The 22,887-nt window shown below is 33.6% G+C and overlaps 1 protein-coding gene across 6 annotated transcripts in view; it reads left to right on the forward strand.

Annotated features, from left to right (window-relative positions):
* The window catches only part of Pcdh9 (protocadherin 9), an 814,591-nt gene that overhangs the window by 296,849 nt on the left and 494,855 nt on the right, over nucleotides 1-22,887 (forward strand). For 4 of the 6 annotated variants that reach the window (XM_057785812.1, XM_057785817.1, XM_057785813.1 and 1 more), the window contains exon 3: nucleotides 1,399-1,500. The exons of the other annotated variants lie outside the window; for them this stretch is intronic. In XM_057785812.1, coding sequence (XP_057641795.1) covers nucleotides 1,399-1,500 — 102 coding nt within the window. The remainder of the gene's footprint in view (nucleotides 1-1,398; nucleotides 1,501-22,887) is intronic. 6 annotated transcript variants of the gene reach the window in all.

The raw sequence follows: 22,887 nt of genomic DNA on the forward strand, positions 1-22,887 counted from the left end.
TCAATAATTACACAAGTTTTTAATTAATTGGTATGAAGCAGATCTCTGTTCTTAGTGGTTTTTAAAAGTTCTCCAGACGAATCTAATATATTGCCAAGGTAAGAACAACTAATGAGGCATAGGGATTTAGGAAATGTTTTTTGCATGGGGGCGGGCTACATAATACATGAGCTGTTAAAGGAGATTTATCAGCAAGAATAGACATGCAGAAAGACTAAGTACAGAAGCTAATTAAAATGTGTAGGATCATCACAGTTGAAAATAAGTGTTTAAAGAGATGTTTTATTTTTATTGTTTTAGTAAACACAGGAAGCTACTGGAAAGAAATATCAAAGAAAACATCCCAGTTAAGGATCAGTTAAGGATAAAGATTTTCAGATGATTTTAAGTGCCTTCAATGAATTGATATTGGCCAGCTGACATTTTAGGTACTACTCATAAAAGTTAGCTGGGTTCTCAAAAATGCCAATCACTATTTGCTTTAATTACCCATGTAGAGTTATCATAGTAGTTGAGGTATAAACAAAGCTGAAATCAAACCAATTATGTATGTATATGTGTGTATATATATATGTGTGTGTGTATATGTGTATGTGTATATTGTGTGTCTGTATGTGTGTGTGTATATATATATGTGTGTGTGTATATATATATATATATATCATGACATATGCTTTTCTGTACTAAAGGCTTGTGAGGAATTATATTAAAATGTTTTCTTAGCTGTCACATAAAAACTAGAATAAATGAGATGATTATTATCTAAAATGGCAAAACCCATCACAAAAATATTTTTTTTAAAGAAAACAAAATTTTTATCTGAGAGTGAAATGGATATACACAATGGGAAATGACTGTGTGATGACTCTTCTGTGGTAATGCAATTCTATCATTTATTAAATTAAAAATATTAATAATTAAAATGCTATGCTTAACAAATGGGTAAACTGCGAAAACTGAAATATTTACAAGCATCACTGTCCTAAGACAAGGCTAGAGAAGAACAAAGGAAAGAACATGAAATAAATAATATTTTGTTTTTAATGAAGAGCTCCTGAGAGAAATATGTGAAGCAGCCATATTAATACAGTTATAGACTGACATTCTATAAACTTTTCAAATTCTAAGAGTATTGTATAAGTGATTTGATTAAAAATAGTTTTTCTTGAATAGGAAAAGTCAACTAATATTTGTAAAATTACGCCTTCCGGTTTCTGTACAAAATATTTTGGCACACTTTACTGCTTTGCCATGGTAGGTACCAATGCATGCTAACTGTGAATGTAGACCCTGGTTAGTTCAAAGTTCATTATATCCTTAGCCTCACAGCCAACAGCCTTGTCTCTCAATGGACACTTTACAAGGAGTTTGTCACAATTATTTGGTAATCTCTTTCAGTGTAACTCACACAACAAAAGTGACACTATCCCTGTCACACAACAGCAATGCCCAAGCTCTACTGATTTCCACATTCGAGAGAATGAAGAAAGTCATTCCGAGGTATGAATATGTCCATAGAGCGAGTTTAGTACTGAGATATTTTCATTTTAGCTGAGTTTTAAATATACAGTGTTGACTATTACAGATGTTTTTGTATGTCTGTTTTCTTTTTATGGCCAGATTTTTATACTAGTGCCTTAATATCACTGAAAGTAAACAGTATTAGAAAAATATGTCCATGAATCATATTCTCTCTGAAAATAGTGTCGTGGTAAATTTAACATGTTCATAACAGAAAATCTTTGCTTTAGCTATTTTTGGAAAACATAATGACTTACCTTCTTTCGAAGTTACATGATTTTGGTTGATTAATTTTTATTAATTGAGATAAGGTATATGCATAATAATGCATCAAAAGTTATAATTTTCACATAAAGATATAAAAGACATTCTTGGTTTATATACACTAGTTATGTTATAAAAAATGTATTAACTTTTATTATTAAATGTATTAAATACACCTTTAAAGTCGTATTTCTTCAAATTTGATTAATTAACCTGTATGATTAAACATAATATTTTAAAATATTTAAATGATAATTTTATTCTCAGTAAAATGTGAAAATTCTGTTTACTTTCTTATTATGCAATGTGAAGTGCTCTAGCTCATTATGCCTGTACTATTGTGTTGGCTGTAGTTAGAAATGTGTTTGTCTCTGTGTGTGTGTGTATGTTTGTGTGAGTGTGTTCATAAAAAACACACATTATTTATAGTATTTTCTTACTATTTTAATAATTTAACTAAAATATAATTATATAACTTCTGCGTATCTTTACCCCAGGTATTCCCTTATCATCTCAGGTCCCTCCCAAGTACAGGGTCTTATTTCTTTGATTATTATAATCACATAAATAATTAAATTAGTATATACATTTCAATACTGTTTTGTGTTCTCACATTATTATGTAATAGATAAAAAATCCACATTGAAAGATATTATGTTTTATTTGTTATATATAATTTGAAACATGTTTTTTTATCACTTACTTTCTGAAGCCAAGGAATTCATGAATAATATGTTTATATTCTATTTGTTGTCCAATTTGTCATAAATAAATTTTTTATCCAATTCCTCAAATTATGAAACAATATTAACAGGTATTAAAGACATTTTTGTTTCATTTAGTGTTGTTTTTGCAACAGTTCTGTCATTACCATGTAAAGGACTATATCATTTTGAAAGGCTTGATATCAACAAAAATTGATAGCAAAAATTAAGGTTTTTGGAAAAGATTACTTGAGGTTACAAAATACTAAAGGAAAATTTTTAGGTTATATTAGTGTGCAATTCTCTCTTTACATATTTTCCATCTATTTCAATAAAAATACATATTTTCAGTATTGCATATATATGTGAATTTCTCTCAGGTTAATTCACTTGACACTTTCAAGGGCAATCACTTCTGATTATCTCTTTGAGTTCCATAATCACTATGTTTTTTCAGAACCAGGAAAATACGATACCTACATATTTACTAACAATAAAAGCATAGTATTCATTATGGTGAGGAAATTTTTCATTCATAAAGATTTAAATAAGTAAAAAACTGGCATATTCAAAACAGTATAAAAGTAAATAAAATCCAAGTGTATTTCAAATGTTTGATAATTGTATTTTAAAATATTTAATGTCTGTGTTTTTTTGATAAACTAATAAATCTCATAATAATTTTGATGGCTGTAGTTTATAGAAATTGTTGTCTTAAAATATTCTCATTTCTTCAGAGATTTTATGAGATAAAAATAATTTTACACTCATATATTTTAGAGACTCACACTGCACAAGAGCTATATTGATCTATTACTCAAATAAGGAACAATATATATAGTTATGATGCTGATTTGTATTATTAGTTCTATAAACATAACACTGGTAAAGGAATTTTACTTTGCTATATTAGGAAACATAGATGTAAATAATTTTAAGAAAATTTTGCCCCACAGATATTCATTTGACTATTATTTTTTATAAGTTATAACAATGTGAATAATTCTTAACATAGTCAGTTTTAGGTTCATTAAATAGGTTCTGTGTTACAAAATTTAGAAGAAATAAGCAACTTATGCTTTCATAGATTATTCGGTGCATCATATGCTGTTTCTATCTATTTCTAAATAATTCTTTCATCATTTCTATATGTCCATCATAAGCGTAGATTCCTTTATTTGGGTAACACAAATTAGACTCCGTGGACTTAAAAATTAAAACACGTGGATTTGTGTATGTTAAAGGGTGTATGTACATGGTCTTAGTTTAAGGCGAGGCATGACTGTGATCAAAATACATTGTACAGAATTCTCAAAGAATTAATAAAGATAAATAAAAATATAGTACATCTAATTTGTTAAATGCACATTTTGTTACCAACAAACGTTTGAGGTCTGATATTTCTTAAAACCTGTAGCAAGGAGAAAAGTGTATTCTATACTGAGAGCTCAAGTAAGATTGCTGAAGGATAGATGTTTATTATAAATACTCATTACTCATGTATCAATTAATAAGGTGGTTAGTTTTAATAATCAGTTTCTGAAAAGTAATTTATCAAATGTTTATCACTTATTAAGATGAGCAAATAAATAAAGTTGATTATAACCTACAACATAATCTTCTAGACTGCAATCTTATATGAAGTATACATAAAATCTAGTAAATATATGTACATTTCAATTATTAATTTTTATGAGTTCATGTTTTTATTTGCATTGATAAACTAAGTATATTCTATTTTTATAGCTAGATATTTACCTCTATAAGTCTACCTTCCTAATGTCATATTCTGAGTAATTAATGTCAATTTATCTGAATTAAGTTATTACCTTTATATCACCACATTTGATATGAAGTTAAAGCAAGACTGGTAAGACTAGTAGGATTTAAACATCATAAAATTATCATCCTTAGCCTATTGCTTCTTATCTAGAGATAATTATTGCTTACTTATAGAGAAATGCTAATATCTGCTATTGAGATATTTTGGTCCCAGACACTGCTCTAAGTATTTTGTATTCATTACATTAATTCTTCTAATCTATCACTGAATATAAAACATGTTCTAATTGCATGCACTGCTGGCTTAAAAATGCAGTCAATTAAACTCTGATAAATGCTTATTTGCAATTTTTGAGTAGAAATCTTTCATGTACATTAGAAAAAGGATTTTTTATTTTTGTTAAAATATTGATTTTTTTATGCTGACTGCAACTCCATTCTCTAGGTGTGATGATTACTTTCCGTTTAGAGATGGGGAAACTGTGACAATGATGTTGGCTAGTCCAATTGAGTAAAACACAATCATGGCCATATGTATGCTCAAAACCAAAGAAAGTTAACTCTGTTAAGGCAATGATTAAGTAGAAGCAATCAAAACAAAACATTCATAGACTGTTTTACTGTCATGGCGCAAAAATGTTACAAATTCCTACAGATAACTGATTACGTAGTCATAACCTCAGGACAACAGAGATGGGTTAGCCTAACCCGGGTCAGAGTACAAGAAATTGATAGCATAAAAATTGCTTCTGTCCAAGGCTTTCTGATGTAATGTAATGATTCCACCTTAAAAAGTGCACAAAAGTGGTTTTCCAAGCAAATGTCAAAGAAAATACTTCATACTTGAAATTCTTTCTTAAATTAGAGTTCAAATAAGGTACAAAATTGAAACTGTCATGTTAAAGTATTTTTTCCCTTTCTACCATACCTTCTGTCACCGAATAGACAAAACATGGTAGTGGTTAAAATAGGGGAACAGAAATGGAAAGGCATGCATTATTTTATACCATTTATGCCTATCACCTGACTAAACAACTTTGATCTATAAATTTAGCTGCCATTTCCCTTCTCTCGTACATCACTCCCTTGAGCGATACAGCAGCATAAGATACAGATGAATAGAGCTATGAGATTGGTAGGGAAAGGGCTCATAGTTAAGGTGTTCATACACCCACAAAACACCACCCAGCACACACATACATGCATTCATTTCCATATGAATAGCTGTTCCCTGTCACCGTTTTGATGCTTGACCTTAAGAAACCTCATAAAATGCTTTAATATTCAGTATCTGAAATTTTCAGATAAGATTTTCCTTGTAGGAATAAAATTCACATTTCAACGTCAGATGGAAATTTTGGCTTTAAAAGTTCAGGAGACTTGTGGAAGGGCTTGTGAATAAGTGTGAGATTGAGCTGGCAGACCTTGGAAATGTGGCAATTATTGCAAGTGTGAAATTCATAGGTGCAGATGCTTGATGAAGATATCCCAGAGTGGGCAACTGCAGCAAGTCTGCACAGCAAATGGAGAAAACATTTTGATAGGAGAAATATTTTTGACCTTTTATATAAATTTTAGGATAGGGTTTGGTGAATTCACGAATCAGGAAGACTTATCAACAGTTTTGAGAAGTTATCAAATTTATAAAATATTATGATAGAATCATTTAATAGAGAAAAAGAATGTGTCATCGAGTGAGTAAGAGGAGCATGTGGGAAGAAAAAGTAAAATACATTAAACTACTACTAAAGCTATATGTTCTATAGTTTAGATTAAAAGCTTTTTAGAAGTAATGTACAAAATAAATATAGTCTTCCATTATTTAAAGCAATCCATGGATGCACCTTTTGCCCCAGGTCACCAACCAAAGGTACAGAACAGAATTCAGTGCTTGCAGGACAGCTCTGAATTCTGGAAGACAGCAACTGCAATAAAAGAAAATGCTAGTTATCCGCTGCTTTCAAATGTTAAAAAAGGAAAGGAAAACTCCGGAACTCCGGAACATTACTCACATGTATTTTCTTGCTTTGTTTGGACACAGTGATTGTTTTATGAAAATATACATATACTATATATATAGGGCTCAATATAACAGCCTTTTACTTGGTGTTGATATGTGTTTGTGTGTGTATGTGTGTGTATATCAGGTATAGATTTTCCTTCTTATACTTCTTATCCACAGAGATGATGTTGAATTATTTCTTCAGGGCAAGCAGAACAAATTATCCTTTATCTCCTTTCTTTTCTTTCCTGCAATTGTGATTTTAACTAATGATGATTCATAAAATATTCTTTTTTGTTCTTTTTGTTCCTCTCTTCCATCTTCACTTATGATTATTTTGGAAATGATACTGGATAAAATAAATTATAATTATACAGCATTCAATCATCATAGATACTTTTATATATATATTAGATGCTACAGCATAAGGTAATAGACAATTATGCGTGTGTTACTTTGCAAGCAGCATTGAATATTTAGAAGCTTAAGATGCATGATAAAACCAACACAGAAATATAACACACTAGATAGGGAATATATTGTCAGAAGACTCCAGTAAATATTTTGAAGTAGTGCAGTTTCCTATAACAGAAAAGTGAGTTTACTTAAGTAAAGAGCTTGTATGAAATTTTTGTTTTTGTTGTTGTTTTAGAAAATACACTTGTTCTTTCGTTCAGTTTCCCAACTCCTATTACAAAGCCACAGTCTGGTTCAAAATACAGAACTACACAATCAGATCTCACATTCTTAGTTAATGTAATATAAATGCATGTATAATTAAATATATATTATTTGTATAAACATACACTTTTAGTTGTAGAGAATGACAATTTAATGATTTCCAATGTGAATTTAGTAAACTTGTCCTAACAATGTTTAAACATGTAATTGGGAATATAAGTATTCATATGTAAACATACATTTCTGCAAACAGATTTGAATTTTTTGAAAAAATTACTGTTGAATAACTTTGAATTCACTATGTATTTGCTATACAGTTTCATATTTGTCTATTTCTCTAAATGGATAGATGGTATATGCAAAAATAGTGTGTTCTTGGAGTACACAACAGTAGGTATTTCAGTGATAAATGAGAGTTTATGAAGTATTTTATAGCTTTATGAATTTATTCAATAGAGATTCTTGAATTGTTTCAGAAAACTCCCTTATAATCTGCAAACACATGTGAATAAATGAGCATTCAGATTTTCCACAAGTTTAGAATTTTTCCAGTTATTTAAGTCTGTATAGAATGGCCACCCTTTCTTGCTTCCTATTCAACACGTTCTGGCAGTTTCTGCTTCACCACGGAGTGAGTGGGCTTGGTTGCATTCTCAGGAAGAGCCACATTTGACAGATCTGCTGATGGTGTCAACAGTGGTCGCAGCCTTGATGGACAGCACCAAACCTTGAGGTGGCCTAGTTCCTGCTAATTAGTTGTTTGAAGTCACTCTGTGTGCCACAGGCAGGGACTTATCAACAGAAGACATCTTTACCAGTCAGAATGACAGCCCTGATGCAGCCGCTCTTGGGGAGTGTGGCGTATACAAAGAGACAGGGAAAGGCCTTGCAAGCAGGTGACAACCGCAGTACTTTTACATGAAGGCTGCTGAAGAAGTTATAAAACAATCAAGAGCGAAAGCTTAAAAGTAAAAAAAAAAAAAAAAAAAAAAAAAAGATCTAAATCTACATCTTTTGGGTGAGCATAGAAACCACTCATAAAATGAAAATAAATATTACCACTCTTTGAGAACACAATGTAGATCTAGCTGCTTCCCGAATACATATGCAGCAAATGAAGTTGCACGCTGTGGTGACTAATCCAGCCCAAGCATATGCTTCTGGAGTGAACTCAGATGTGTCGCAGTCTCAAAACTCTTATGTGCATGTCCATTTGCAGGGACTGGAAAGCTTGCCAGCAATGTTTGTATTTGAACACCTGGAGAGTACCCAGGCATAAATGACGTTTTGCGTAATACCTCAGAGAAGAATAAAAACCATCAATATGTATATGTGGACTTTATAGAAATGAGGAAAAGTTAGTAGTAACATATTTAAAGGAGTGTAGATACATTGGATGAATAATGAATGACATAATTTTCTACTCATATGAAGCATGAGGTTCTCTCGTTGACCACTATTTATATGATGTAGAATCTGACTAAAAGCTAAAAGAAATTATAGTTAGAAGTGCATATTCCTAATCTAATTAAACAAGTTTTTTTCATATATATACCTTGTATTTAGCAGCTTTACAGTATGAATAATTTTGAAATTTCCATCAAAATGCTTTAATGATATCACTAACACCTTGTAAAACAAATATAATCACATAAACATTATAAGATTTGTAAATTTTCATGTCAACTCTTGAAAACCTGATAGTGAAAGATACTTGAACCAGGAGCTAAATTTTGTTTGAAATGGTATTGCTATGCTTATAAAATATACGTATCCTATTCTGTAGTCCCAGAATAAGACTATAGTCACAGAGAAGGTGACCTGGCCTATATAGTTTAAGCATCAAAGAATCTAGGTTGGTACAATGCGGGTAGCACTGTAATTAGTTCTTACCTTTGATTCAGGCATGAAAGTCTGCATATTGTTTTCTGACATGTGGGTGTGTCATAGGACTGGAGTGGAACTGGAGGGTTGGAAGTGGGGTTTTAGGGAGTGGGATGGGAGCAGTGGGAGGGGAAAGAGGATGGGTGAAGTAGGAAAGTGAGTTTCATACGGTTAATAGTCACTGCTTTAAAAGTCTAGCTACAGGAGAAGACTTCTCTACTTACTTTCACATTATACATATTATGCTAATAAATTGAATAATTAGATGCTCAAGAAATGACTAAGGGATTTATCCTCTTGCAGTGGACCTGAGTTCCAGTTCCATGTCAGGCAGGTAACAACTGCCTGTAACTCAAACTCTAGAGAATTTGACACCCTCCTTTTGCCTCTCAGGCCACCTGCATTTATAGATAAACATATTCCTCAATACACAGACAATTACACATACAAATTAAAAGTAAAATAAATCTTTAAAATCTATATGATGCAGATCACATGAGTAACAAATTCAATTTTGAATTTTTTTTTAATCTGTGTGTGTTAAACTAAAAGCTGAGAAAATGAGTTTACACTGGATGGTAGTGGCACATGTCTTTAATCCCAGCACTCTGGAGGCAGAGGCAGGTTGATCTAGGTGAATCTCCAAGTTCAAGGCCAGGCTGATTTTCTAGAAGAGTTTTAGGACAGCCAGGGCTGTACATAGAGAAACCCAATCTAAACAAACAACCAAAATACCAAAATTCAAAAGAAGATAAATTTACACAGAATCACTCTAATTATTCAAAAAATAACATTGACTTTTTTTTTTTATTTTTGCTCAGAAATACACTGAACTTATGACCTAATGTATGTTTGTATTGTATTTATAAAAAATAGACTGGTTCTTAGAATAAATTAATCAGATTTCTCTTATAGTCATTCCATTGTTACACTGTGGAATTAGAAGGAACCTAGGAAATAATTTGTTATCTAAGTAAGAATATACACAAGAGACAAATTTTGCTCTTAAAACACAAGGACAACCATATTTAACAAATGTTTGAATCTGAGTTTGAAAAGACTTCGGATACACATGGAAGAACATAGGTGACATGTTAGAGAAGCTGAAAATGGAATTTTAATGGTGATGAGAGGGCACATAACAATCTGAAGATCAGAAACTGATTAAGAAGGGGGTCTTGCTCTTGTTTAATATAAAAGTGCAACAAATAGAATAAAACAATTAATTAGAATGAAATTAAAATAAGAAAACAGAATTCAAGATTCAAGTTAAATATAATGAATTTATTGCATGTAGTGTGGCTAAGTGCCATTTTACTTAATTTTTATCTTAGGAGTATTTGTTTTTGTATTCAGATGTATTTGCAGTGTCTCTCAGTATGGCATTATGGATCAATTTCTAAGGTTTGAGAGCCACTGGTAAAAACAAATAACTCACACTTACTTACCACTTATCATGTACTGGGCACTCTTCAAAAGCACTTTGATTATATTAAGTGAACCAACAGCCCCATGGGAGAAAAGCTCCTATGGTTCCTGTTTACAGCTGAAAAGGAAGAAACCATCACTCAGCAAATAAATGGTTAGAAAGGGTTTAAACAAAGAAAGGCAGTGTGCTGAGCCAGTAATCTAAGGATTTTGACAAAGAGGACAGAGGGTCCAGGCAAGACATTGGCTTCTTGACTTTCAGTATGATACAGTATTGTTCTACTTCATCAGTTTCTCTATTCTATTAGGCTAAATTCCAAGCTTGGGTCAGAATTTGCTGACTTGTGTTTTACGGATCATTTGTCTAGTCTGAATGAGGTCAAACATTTCTTTTCTCGGGAGTTGGATGCATGACTCTGTGGCTCAATGTCCAGGCACTATCCAAGTCACTCTGTGGCACTGGGTTCAATTCCCAGCACATAGTATCACTATCTCACATGTTTAAGACTTAAAACTGGAATCTTAACAATAGAAAAAATTAAAGGAAATTCCACAAAATAAACATTAAAAATGTTTTTAGCGTTACATAAGAAATCACTGCAGCAATGAGTTTTTCACTGGTAATGTTCCCCAATCTTTGCCTGCTCCAATTATTTTCACTCCATATTTTCAACTGAAGATCTATTTTCAAATGGAAAAAAATAAAAATGCCTGATGATTGCCACATGATCTAGAAAGTGACTGTGAAATTCTGAGTGCACCAATACTCAATCAATAAATAACTAAAACAGAGAGAAAATAATGCACACAAAATACAACTAAAGTATGTTGTATATCATAGTCTATTAACATACAGAAATAGTTTTATATTTACCTAAACATACTTGATAGAAAGAATTTATAGTTTTGCAAATTCAATTCTTAATATTCTTTTGGTGAATAGTTTTTCTTTATGTTTTACCAGAAATCTATGCTGTTTTAAATGCTCTTTCTGTCTACATTTCTCAACTTTGAACTATTGTGTATTTAGTTCATAGCATCCTTGGAAAATTAGTGTCTAGAACAAAAATTCAGAAAATATGATTTTGCTGTTTAATTTTGAGCATTTTTAAATGTCTATTATTTCCCTTTCAAATTTTACAGGAGCTATATCATTGGTTTTAATTGGAGGCTATTTTTTTTATCCACTTAAAAATCACATTATATAATAAATTTCCTAGTTGAGATATTGGAAATTTTCAGCTCACAGTGGGAAGGAGGAAGTAAAGTCATTTGTATGTGCACATGTGAGTGTGTGTGTGCTTGCATGTGTAACTATGTGTGCGTGTGTGTGCATGTGTATCCATGAATATTTATTCCTGGTTCATAATGAATCTAAAATGTGAAATATGATGAAGACTTTTGTAAAACTAGTATTTATGCATGTGGAAATCCAGATGAAAATCTATGGATTGAAATAACTTGGGATAGGACAAGAGGTAATACTATGTCAGTGTCACAGACACACACACAGAAAAAGGCCTTACTGCATGGTGCATTTCTATGTCGATTCTCTAAAATTAAGGGCATAAAAACAATAATATCAATGATTGCTTTGAGTTAGAATACAAAGAAACCCTTAAGGAAAAGGCAATGGGGAGACTTTGGGATGAGGACTATTCTATCATTTGTTTGGAATGATTCTCAATTCTCTAGAAATATGGCAAAAAAGTTCAGTTCTGAGATGAGCTGTTGTAAACACATTGGATAAAGTTAAGTAGGAGATTGGTCAATGAGACTTAAGCAAGTAGATTAGTTAATTGTCACTAAAGTTAGTCCCTTGACCTGTCACTATAACCCAGACATAGCGAAACTCAAGTGCTTCTCAAAGAAATTGTTTCTGTGTTCTTTAGAAAGATAGCCCTCTGTTGTAAAAAAGAAAATCAACAGCACAGAAACCAACCCAGACAAATACACCAACCTCTACTACCCATCTTGATAAGAAAAACAATGTTCCACAATCACATCAGTTAAAGTGCTTTTTCCCCTTTAAATGTATGTACACTGGTAGAGGTGGTCATGAGTGAAGTCTAGAGCCAAGATGACATTTCAGAAAGGAAGAAACTTAATTTAGAATAACACTGACAACTTCGTCAGGATCTATGACTGTGTGTTTGTCAGTGCTCAAAATTCCATTCCTAAAAGGGTGAATCTTACTGTATGCAAATCACAATTCAAGGAACCTGACATTTTAAAAGTGTAGTCAAGAAAAATGTCATCATTGACTCATTAATGTTAGAATGACAGCAATAAAGACAGGATGCCATAGAGAAAAGAAAAAAAAATGAGAATATAACCCCATTAAAAATACAACTGTTTTTCTTCCATGGATGGAACTTATTTTGTTGGTGACTTGGTAGTTCACATACCTAATTATCCCAAGATCGTGCCAGAATTACAAAATATAGAACATAGCTTTATATTTATGAAATATGTTTTCTTGTATATCTATGCTTAATGAATTCTTCAGAAAAGAAAGACACCGTGACCCAAAGGAATCAATAAACAGACATTTGCTAACTCACTGTCCTTGTTGCTTGCGGATGGCTCCATTGTACGATTTCTTTTCAGTGGCAAGTGATATACATACTTAGGTGAAAGGCGCCACAGCAGGAGCGATCTTTGCTTTACAGAGTGAGCCTTTTTCTCAGGACGCACCAATACAACTGCACAAAGAGAAAAGATCTGCTCTCTATGCTGTCTCCTGTACTGCTGAATGCTCTATTTAATTCCCCAACCAGAGAGTGTTCAGTCGCCTCATGACAGCGACTCAGAGGGCAAAGTCCTCGGCTTCAACATGGAGCAAAGGTCAAGGGGCTCGAGATACAATGGACCAAGTTTTCCAGGGAACATCCAGCTTTACATGTCTTATTAACAAACTCAAGTCTCTTCGTCTTCAGCCACTTCATTGAAAACACAAATGCTGCCTCACCAACACCTGTAGGCATAAACACCGCAAACCCTATTAATCACAACTACTGCCTCTTGGAGGCTCTCGGTGACCTTGAGAAATGGAAGGGATCCCTTAAATGCTGGAACAGGAAGCTCTTCGATCATAAGCCCCCAAGTTATATTCCACTCCATGACGAAAAGTAATAAAACGAAGGGGGCTAGATATATGCTTAGTTTAAATAAACCTGATAACTTCTATAGCTGCTTCTTGCAGCCTTAGCTGGGCACAGAAGTACTCAGTCTGCAAAGTAATCATGGCTGTCTCAATAAACCTCAGCCTGTAATGGTTCTTACCACATTTACTTTCTCAACACGAGGCTACCTTACAGCTATCTGCTCGATTATGGGCAGAGTTCCTAGCAGTTATTGATAACCATACCACAGACTCTGTATCTCAGGCAGCCCAGGCGGGAGGAATGCAATCAGAGCCGTGAGCTTCTGAACCTGGATGTGTCTTGCTGAAACTTGAACATGACGACTCAGTTTTACAATGGAGCTTGTGATTCACACGGAGCAGCAACTTCCCATGTCATCTTTATTTTTAGTTCTCTGGCTCGACTGTGAATTATTATAGGAAAATCACAGCTTCCATAAGGAGGAGTCTTCACTGCTTTTAGGAGGTTTTAAACGTTGGGAAAATTCACAAACACTACGTAATGTATTTCTCCATGGAAAGGAGCAGAGAGGTAAATCTTTGTTTATGGGGATAATGAAGCAAAATAGCAGGAGACAGTCAATTTAAGGTCCACTTTTCCTACCCTCTCTGAATCTTGATTCCTATTCTTTACGCTTTGGCTGCTTAAAAACAAAATGCCCTCTCTTCTCAGGCCTGCCTTCCTCTTCAAAATTCTCTTCTGTATTTCAAATCCATTTCCAGGGTACCCAGCTAAGCAAAGTTAGATGAATATGTGAAACCTGTTAGTTTTGACTGTTTCTCTCCCACATGTTTTTCACTGAGATACCAGTGAGTAAAATGATTCAGCATTACAGCCAATGGTGTCTGCAAGATGAACACAGTAAAAACCAATTCACATTAGTTTGATATATATAATTGACTGCTCCAAAAACTGCAAAATATAGGGAGAATGTATTGGAGTATTCCTTGTTTCTTAATGAATCAGTATAATTCACAAATCACAGAGAATTGTCCCTTAACTAAAAAATGATATTACAATGCTAAAATGGATTTTTATATATTATTTTGATATAGAAAATAACACTCACATTTTGCAATTAGGTTACTTTAGTAGTTTTAGAACCATGAACATCCTCTTATCTCTGAATCAGTATGTAGTTTATTCATAATACAAAAAGTGTTATGAAGTAAAGAGACTGAAGTAATCTTTACAACACAAATCTTTTTAATAAGCACTTCAAGCAGAATATTAATAATTGATGTATTAGCAAGACCATAGGTAGCATCATTGTATAGCAACAACAGCTGCAAATAGATGTTTCGGTGATTTCTTATGATTATGAGCGCATGTTTCTTTTCTATATTTGTTTATACTTGCAAATCTGCACATTAATATCAAGGCTAAAAGTAATGGTTCTTTTTCTATTTCATGATTGCAAAGGAAAAGGGGCATCTGTTTTAGGGGAAAAAGAAGTTGTGTTTTACTTCATTTATTTTATGAGACGGACTGTTCCTCTCAGATTTCAATGCAAGCGCAGGTCCTTGGCCTCGCTAGGCTCAGTGGTACTGATAGTAAACTGAAGAGGAAGGAAAGACGGGTGACTGAGACCCCCCATCCCACTAACGACACTGGAGCTGCTCAGCTTTGTTGGGATGCTGCCCAGACAGCTACTAATAGAAACCATGGGCCAGGATGTGAACTTGGCACTGGGTGCCAACATTGCAAATCTAAGAAGAAAGCATTGCAGAACAATGTCTGGAATAATGTAAGAAACTATCCAGAATCACGGGTTGGGGTTTCTCTGTTTACTGGTAGATGAGTTAGGGAGAGAGGTAGAGAGCATAGGAGGATGCAAATGGAATCAAGGAAATATTGGAAGCAGAGAGGACTTAGCTCAACACTCAGCACTGAGTAAGGACCTGGGAATGTATATATTGCCAAATGAATAAATTAGGATAATAGCTGGAGAGTTCTATGTTACAATTAGCTTAAAAGAATTTAGTTATGGAATCTTAAGTAACTTCTGACTAATTTGCATTTTCTTAAGGGTCTAGGCTGCTTGATTCTTCAGATTCTGCAGAGCTTGCCATGATATTTAGAAATTCAGTAGCACTGTTATAATAATTGGCATTATTATTTTTTTGTATAAATGAATGTTATTGTTCCCTATTCACTCTTGCACATGCAGGAACACACAGAAATGTGCTCTTTGGAAGTGGAGGGGAAAAAACAGATTCTCTGTTCACATTGGGCTAATGCCCAGACTGAACAGAGAATCTCTCAGCTGGGGCCGCCAGCTTTCGTGGCCTCTGGCTAACACAAACTCCTCAGTGGCTTTTCAGAGCCACTTAGAATCAAGTTCCAGAAGTCTGTGAGTGGAATCTGCAGCTGCAGATACTGAAGGACACCTATGTGGCCCTGCGTGCATACTCGCTCTCCCTTTGCTGATTTTAATTCTGCTGACATTTGCACAGAAGTTTGGAGGTCTGCAGAGAAGGGTGTTCCCACCCTCCCTTTCCCCCACTCTTTTCTGACTACTGTAGAGTAAAATATAAACCGTTGGGGGAAATATTCAGTTATAGTTTTTAGAGCACAGTGCAGACTGAGCTCAGAAACATCTTTACCTTTTAAAAAAAACACTGAACTAAATGCAAAAAGTTCATTTTATATGTTTAATGGTTCAGTCAAAGCAAAATGAATCAACAGAAACAGAAGCAGAAAGGAGGCTGGTTCTGATAATTGTATTTGAATTTACACTGGCCATTTAAGCATAATGTCAGAATTAGTTCATGGTGGAAGCTTTTTCTTCTGAGGGACTTTGCTATGGAGAACATAATATAGTTTTTTTTTTAACTATACCAGGATGATTCCTGAGTAGGCTATAAGACATAAGTGAAAAAATGGAAAAAAAATCCAGCAGATATATCCTAAAATGGAAATGGTTTTACATAAAGCAGACTTTTATGAGAGGGAATTAGGAACTTTTTCTGGGTCCAAGGTATTCAGAGCCCATCAGAAAACTTCATTTACTTCCAGAGTTATTATAATTTGTCCAAACTGTTTCAATTTTTATTCATGTATACTTAAAAATCAATGTAAAGAAAAAATTAAATATCTTTACCCACTAGGAGAGTAAAAGGTCCTTACATATATGAAAGCTTCTTTGAATTTAGATCTGTAATTTATGATGGCATGGTACTGACCTTTTCTTTCCTGACCAGTTTCATGTTTATGCAATTATAAGCTCAGGAAACTTGTATTTTTAAAAAAGATACTCAAAGCAAAAAATTGATATTTTGGAGATATTGTCTAATACATTGCTGTTTTGGTGACAAGAATGTGAGAGATGGAAAATTTCCCGATTTGATTGTGAGAAAAACTGCACAGCTCTGTGAAGACATAAGACATATGAACTGTTAGGCACACATTTTAAATGAGTAAATTGCATGTCTTTTGAATTATATTACAATAAAGTCATTTTTAATATTCCAAACAAAGAATGCATATGTTTATTTTCAGAGAAACAGCATGTGAATTGGGATCTTCTCTAGGCCAGTTATGTGTGTAATTTACAGTGTTTTAACTGAACTGCTTTCTTGGCGTCAAAAGAAATAGTGTTTAGGACTGGAAGGAGAGGAAAGAGAAAAGATAACTATGTATTGGTTGTGCTAATGTAACACGTATTTTGTTTCTCTGTTAAAGGATTCTCTTTTATTTTCAACTTTACCTACATGTTTTTATTAATGGCTATTGGTTGTACATTTTGATGACATTAGATGCGGTATCTCAATTCAGATGTTCAATCCAATCTCTATTGGTTACCGCTTTTGAGCTTCTCAACTTCTCATTTATTAAAGCCTTGCTATGAATCATGTATATAACACTAATTCTTCTGTAATGGCGTGTTTTCCTTAATATAACATCCTGTGTTTTCACATCTTTCTTTCCAAGACAGGATTTCATTGTACTTTATTTCAAAATAACTTCTCATTTTCTTAAAAAAAAAATATTGAAACAGAACCGGGCAGTTGTAGAACATGCCTTTAATCCCAGAACTTAGGAGGCAAAGGCAGGCAGATCTCTGTGAGTTTGAGACCAATCTGGTCTACAAGAGCTAGTTTCAGGATAAGCTCCAAAGCTACAGAGAAACCCTGTCTTGAAAAACCAAAACAAAAGCAAACAACAAGAACAAAAAAATTGAAACAGTTAACCATCAAGGTTGAATATATTTTGCTTCTTTTTCAACAATGTTGCAGCAAGATTATGTCTGCAGGTATCTCCTTGGCCCTTAATTTGAAAACGGAAAGATAATAATAATTGTTTGATACACCACAACATTGTTCTAAAGATGCTCTTGTTTTGCTGCTGATATCATTTCTAATAGAAAAACTATGATAGAACAGCAATTTAGCTTTGAAATCCCTTGGTATGGAGAATCATGGACAAACCTGAAACAAGGAGAATGTCAGGATGACTAGTTCATCAAAGACGTTCTGGGAGCTTAAAGAAATCGATTAGGTTCTGCTAGATGGAAAGTTGAAGAACTCAGAATAATTATCACTTAGTTCTCTTGAGATATGACAGGGATTTTGGTATATGGAACAATGGAAACTAAAATCCTCATACATGATGGATAAGGAGGTTGAAAATAAAAGTTAAGTTGTATGCAATTGTGGGTTGAAGGTCCTGGGTATTTGCAAGGACTGGAATAAGTGCTTCAGAACAGTGCACACTGACAGTACGTTCTGAAGAAAACAGCAGCCAGACAAAACCAGGCTCCAGCTAAACAAATCAAATATTACAGCTACCAGGTTCCTTTCCATGAGGGTTGCTTTCTTCTTTTTATAAGTTAATGTGTTTCCTTACTCTCACATCTGGTGAATCATCAGAAAAATATTAACAGTCCACAGAAGCATTATTCTAAGAGACAACCAATGTAGCTACTGTTGCATGTACACAATTGGAGAAATGCTGAGTGTGATTATCCTGGGACACCAAATATAATACTAGCTTTTGTTAGAAAAAAAGAAGATAGGGATACTCAAAATTCAATGGGAATCTCCAACTGGGACAGAGTATTTCCAGCAAACAAATTTCTCTCTCTCTCTCTCTCTCTCTCTCTCTCTCTCTCTCTCTCTCTCTCTCTCTCTCTCTCTCTCTCACACACACACACACACACACACAGAGAGAGAGAGAGAGAGAGAGGGAGGGAGAGAGAGACAAAGACAGAGACACATTCACACACATCCACACAGGCATGTGCACACATATCACATTCAATTCTATATCAGGCTGTATTCTGTACTGTAAACATAATAAAAAGATGAGCAAAAACGGGTTAATTTATTATATCAGTTACTGTTTTGTTCAAGTTTTACAAAGGTGCTAAAGAGAGATTTCAACTACTGGAATAGGTAGTACTTTATCGGAGCCTCAGAAGGGACAAATATGTATATAAAGTGCTTTCCAGGAAGCGAGAGCAGACTGGATCAAAATCTGTCGAGGGCTTCAGGAAATAGCAAGATCTGTCTCACTGAATGTATGTAGTATGCAAGGAAAATCAAAGATGAAAAAATATGAGACAAAGTTAAATCTTATCTAGACACTGAAGGACATTGAATGTCATGATAAGACATTTGAAAGTCATTCTTTATATAGTGTGAAGTTGTTAAGTTCGTTTGCTGTGAATCATCACAGGAAGGAAGAACTTGGAAATCTTCAGGAGGTCTATGTTATTTATCATCAGTTAAGAAAGTGTGAGTAGATGTTACTGAGATATTTCCTTAGTAACAATTTTATGATTCAAGTGTGTGTGATTGTGCGTGTGTGTGTGTGTGATGTCCTTCTTTAAAAAAACATAAAGGACTTCTTTTCAATTAATTTCTGTCATGAACAAAGACTAGCTGTCAGCACCTTGTAGTTCAATGAAGGAACAGATCGTCTATGAGTATGTACTTTTGACGATGTTTCAATGACATGAAAAATTAAGAAGATATTTATGAAGTGTTAGTCTTATAGGGAGAGGTCATGCATGCAAACATGACATTTCCAGGGCAATTATGTATGCTGTTTAGTGTGCAATTAAAATAAAAATGCATCAGTTTACAGTATAGGCAGAAAAATGTAATTTGCTCATGTTTAAAAATAGAACGGAAACAGAGCCAGATCTTGATGAATGAGTAAATTTGGGAGAGACACCGAGAGGATAGCAGAAGGGTTATTGCCTCATTTGTTTGGCATTTGAGAGGAAAAGGCAGGATTCTCAAGTACTGTTTTTGGAGGAGAAGCACGTTAAGGAAATACAAGGAACAATATGACAACCAGCAGTTTCAATTTAGGAAAGAGTAAAATATTTTTAGATTTGTGAAAATGTTAACCAGAGTTTCTCAGTGTCACATGAGGTAAATGTTCGTTTCAGAAATGATTCTATTGCCACCAAGAGAATTTCCGAGAAATCAATGTTCCACACTATTGGGAAACTACTTGTTTTTCATTTTGATGACCTGGCTTTCTAACACAAGTATGTTATAATAATTAGCCATATTTTAGATATTCATAAATTTTCTTTTGTAAGTGGATTCTATTGAAATGCTAACCTGCTATTTCATAAATTAAACACTATGTTGAAAAATTAAGAACAGGACCATATATCTCAAATCACTGCATTCTGCTGTCTTAGGTAGGTCGACAAAGCACCTTGCTTTATACTTTTTTTAAAACTATTTTCTTCACCATATTATACATAAGCACTTATTTCCTTTTGATGCATATCTATTTTTTAACGCAAGAGTATACAAAACTTATTACAGAGCACACTGTGAATTAAACTTAATAGTTAAAAACTTGAATCCCAGAAAATAAGTGTTTTTTATGCTCTTCCTAAGAAACCAGTTATAGCTATGATCATTGTATTTTATAATATAATCTTATTATGCTTCAAAATCAAATGTAGCTTATTACTATTTGTTTAAAACTTTAGTATTTCAAAGCAGAATCATAATTGACAATATTCTATGTAATTAAATCTTGCTGCATTTAGGTAATATTATTTATATAATCATTTAATGGGCACTAGTTCACAGCCAATTATTGTAGGATACCTATAAAATGTACACACATTGTATCATTTAAAACACAAAGAATTCAAAAGTATCTGTTTTCTTAATGAGAAAAATATTGACATTGGGCAAATATATTTCTGTGCTCAAAGTAATACAAGAGAATAAATGGATGTGTGCCTTGTTTTGTTTTGTTTTGAGACAGGATTTTGCTGTAGTTTTAGAGCCTGTCCTGGACCAAGCTCTTTTAGACCAGGCTGGCCTCAAATTCACAGAGATCTGAATGTCTCTGCCCCCCGATTGCATGGACAAAGGCAAGCATCACACTGCCCGGCTTGAATTTGTGCCTCTAAAGTATGACCTCAGAAACAATAGCTGTCTCCACAAATCTAGAATTCACATTGTCAGGGATTTATAAACAGTAAAACATTCATTAACTTGTATTGAACCATTTTGACAAGAAACAAAATAAAGCCAACTATATTCATATCTCAGAAATTTCTGACTGAATTCTTGCCCCCCAAATGCTGTGTGTGTGTGTGTATGCCATATCAACCAAATTCTCTGTGTGCTAATCCCTTTTACACTTCAGATAAGAATTGTTGCGTGCATGTACTTCTAAAAATAGTGAATATTTATGAGGCAAAAATTTTAATTTATTATTTCATATCCTCCGGGCTATGAAATAATAATGCACAATATAAAAATATAAACCAGGGTCACCTAAATAAGTTTATTTACTTTGCTTCACACACACACACACACACACACACACACACATTCACACTGGTCCACTTCAGTAATATGATTATTTACTTTCTTGCTATTTTTTTCATAGTCGAATATATTTTCAAAATCTTTTATGTTTGCCAGTTTCAATTACCAAATGGAGGCCATTGTATCTGGAAGAAGTGTGTTTCGTCTTTCATCAATTCTCCTGCATTTTAGAGCTGAGTTTGTCAAAAGTAATGATGTCTGATGTTTGAACTTGAAAGGAAAATGGTGCCCAGAGCTATTTAGGCAGCTGTATTGGTGTCTCAATTGACAGTAACGGTAATGCCCTCGTAACTTTCTAGCAAACTAAGAGACATGTATTAGGTATTGTGAAGTCAGTCAGTGTTTCTTTTCTTATTCATACTACTTATATTTGAATGATTTGAGTTTTAACTTAAGTGTTTGGAATAGCGCTAATCTACCTTTCTCCAAAGTTACCATATACTCTGTAGCAATATGGATATATCATAAAGAGATAAAGATAATTGATAGTCTGCTGTTGGGTGAACTACTGGAGAAGACAAGGAAATCGTACTTGTTTATTCTGTAGACAGTTTCATTTCCGCACACATTTATTTTTACTGCATATTGTCAATGGTACAATACATTTCAGAGTGGACGTTGGTCTATAACTGTTGCCAAGGCAATTAGATAGCCAGACGAGATATTAGCTTGAGATTTGTACTTGTTTTTCTAACACATTAGATAATACCTCACTATGGTTTGAAAAGTGCAAGTACCCATGATTCAGTGTGACAAAGTTAAAAATAGAAGAAAATTAGTAATTGTACATTATCTGAATTTTTTCTTTCAATTTAAAATGAATCAGAGCTACACTTTCAAAACTAGATCAAAATAAGTCGTCAAAGTGTCTGTTTTCCAAAACAATTGTCTTCTTCTTCATGGGAGAGACTTAGCTTACAAAAAGCAATGTCTCACTAGTTTCTATAGCAATGCCTCCTCCATGTGAAGTCCAATGACAGCATCTCATAGTCTTAGCTGTTTTCCTTGCCTTAATTGTTTCTCTGTGCATGCAATGTCCTATCTAACCGAAAAACAACAGCAAAAAGATACTGAAGTTTATCTTTTTATATTTTGGTTTGTTCATATCTATTTTCTAACCTCTGAGCTCTGCTTTATCGTAGCTTAAACCAACAAAAACACTTCCTTATTCTCAAATTCCCAACCATTTCCTTTCTTCTCAACTGTTTTTGTAGACAAATAGGTATTTTCTGTGTTTGTCCTTTTAAATCTTTCTTTAAAATTTGGCAAATCTTAGTGTCGCCAAAGTCTCAGGTACTGAGAGCCAGTTGTTAATTTAGTCAGCTGTTAATTTTTTTTTATCTCCAGCATTATACCTAACATCACATTCAATAAAAATAAAATGAGACTCTCAGAGCCCAAATATGAAAGGCTATTTTTAAAATTGGTGGCATAGTTCTTCTATTTAGTATCACTGAATGTGGTGTCATAACCTCTTTCACTCCGTCAAGACTTCCCTTACGCTTCGGTTCCTATTCTATAGCTCTGAAAAGGTTCCTGCCAGTTTTGAAGAATCTTTTAGATTGAAGACTACTGTCAACTGTTCATCAAAGAAAAGAGACTGTTTTACCAAAAGTTTTATCTTCCCTAATTTTTGATGTGTGTTTAGCAAGTTAAAA

Source organism: Chionomys nivalis, chromosome 12 (genome assembly GCF_950005125.1).
Source record: "Chionomys nivalis chromosome 12, mChiNiv1.1, whole genome shotgun sequence".
Taxonomy (NCBI): Eukaryota; Metazoa; Chordata; class Mammalia; order Rodentia; family Cricetidae; genus Chionomys; species Chionomys nivalis.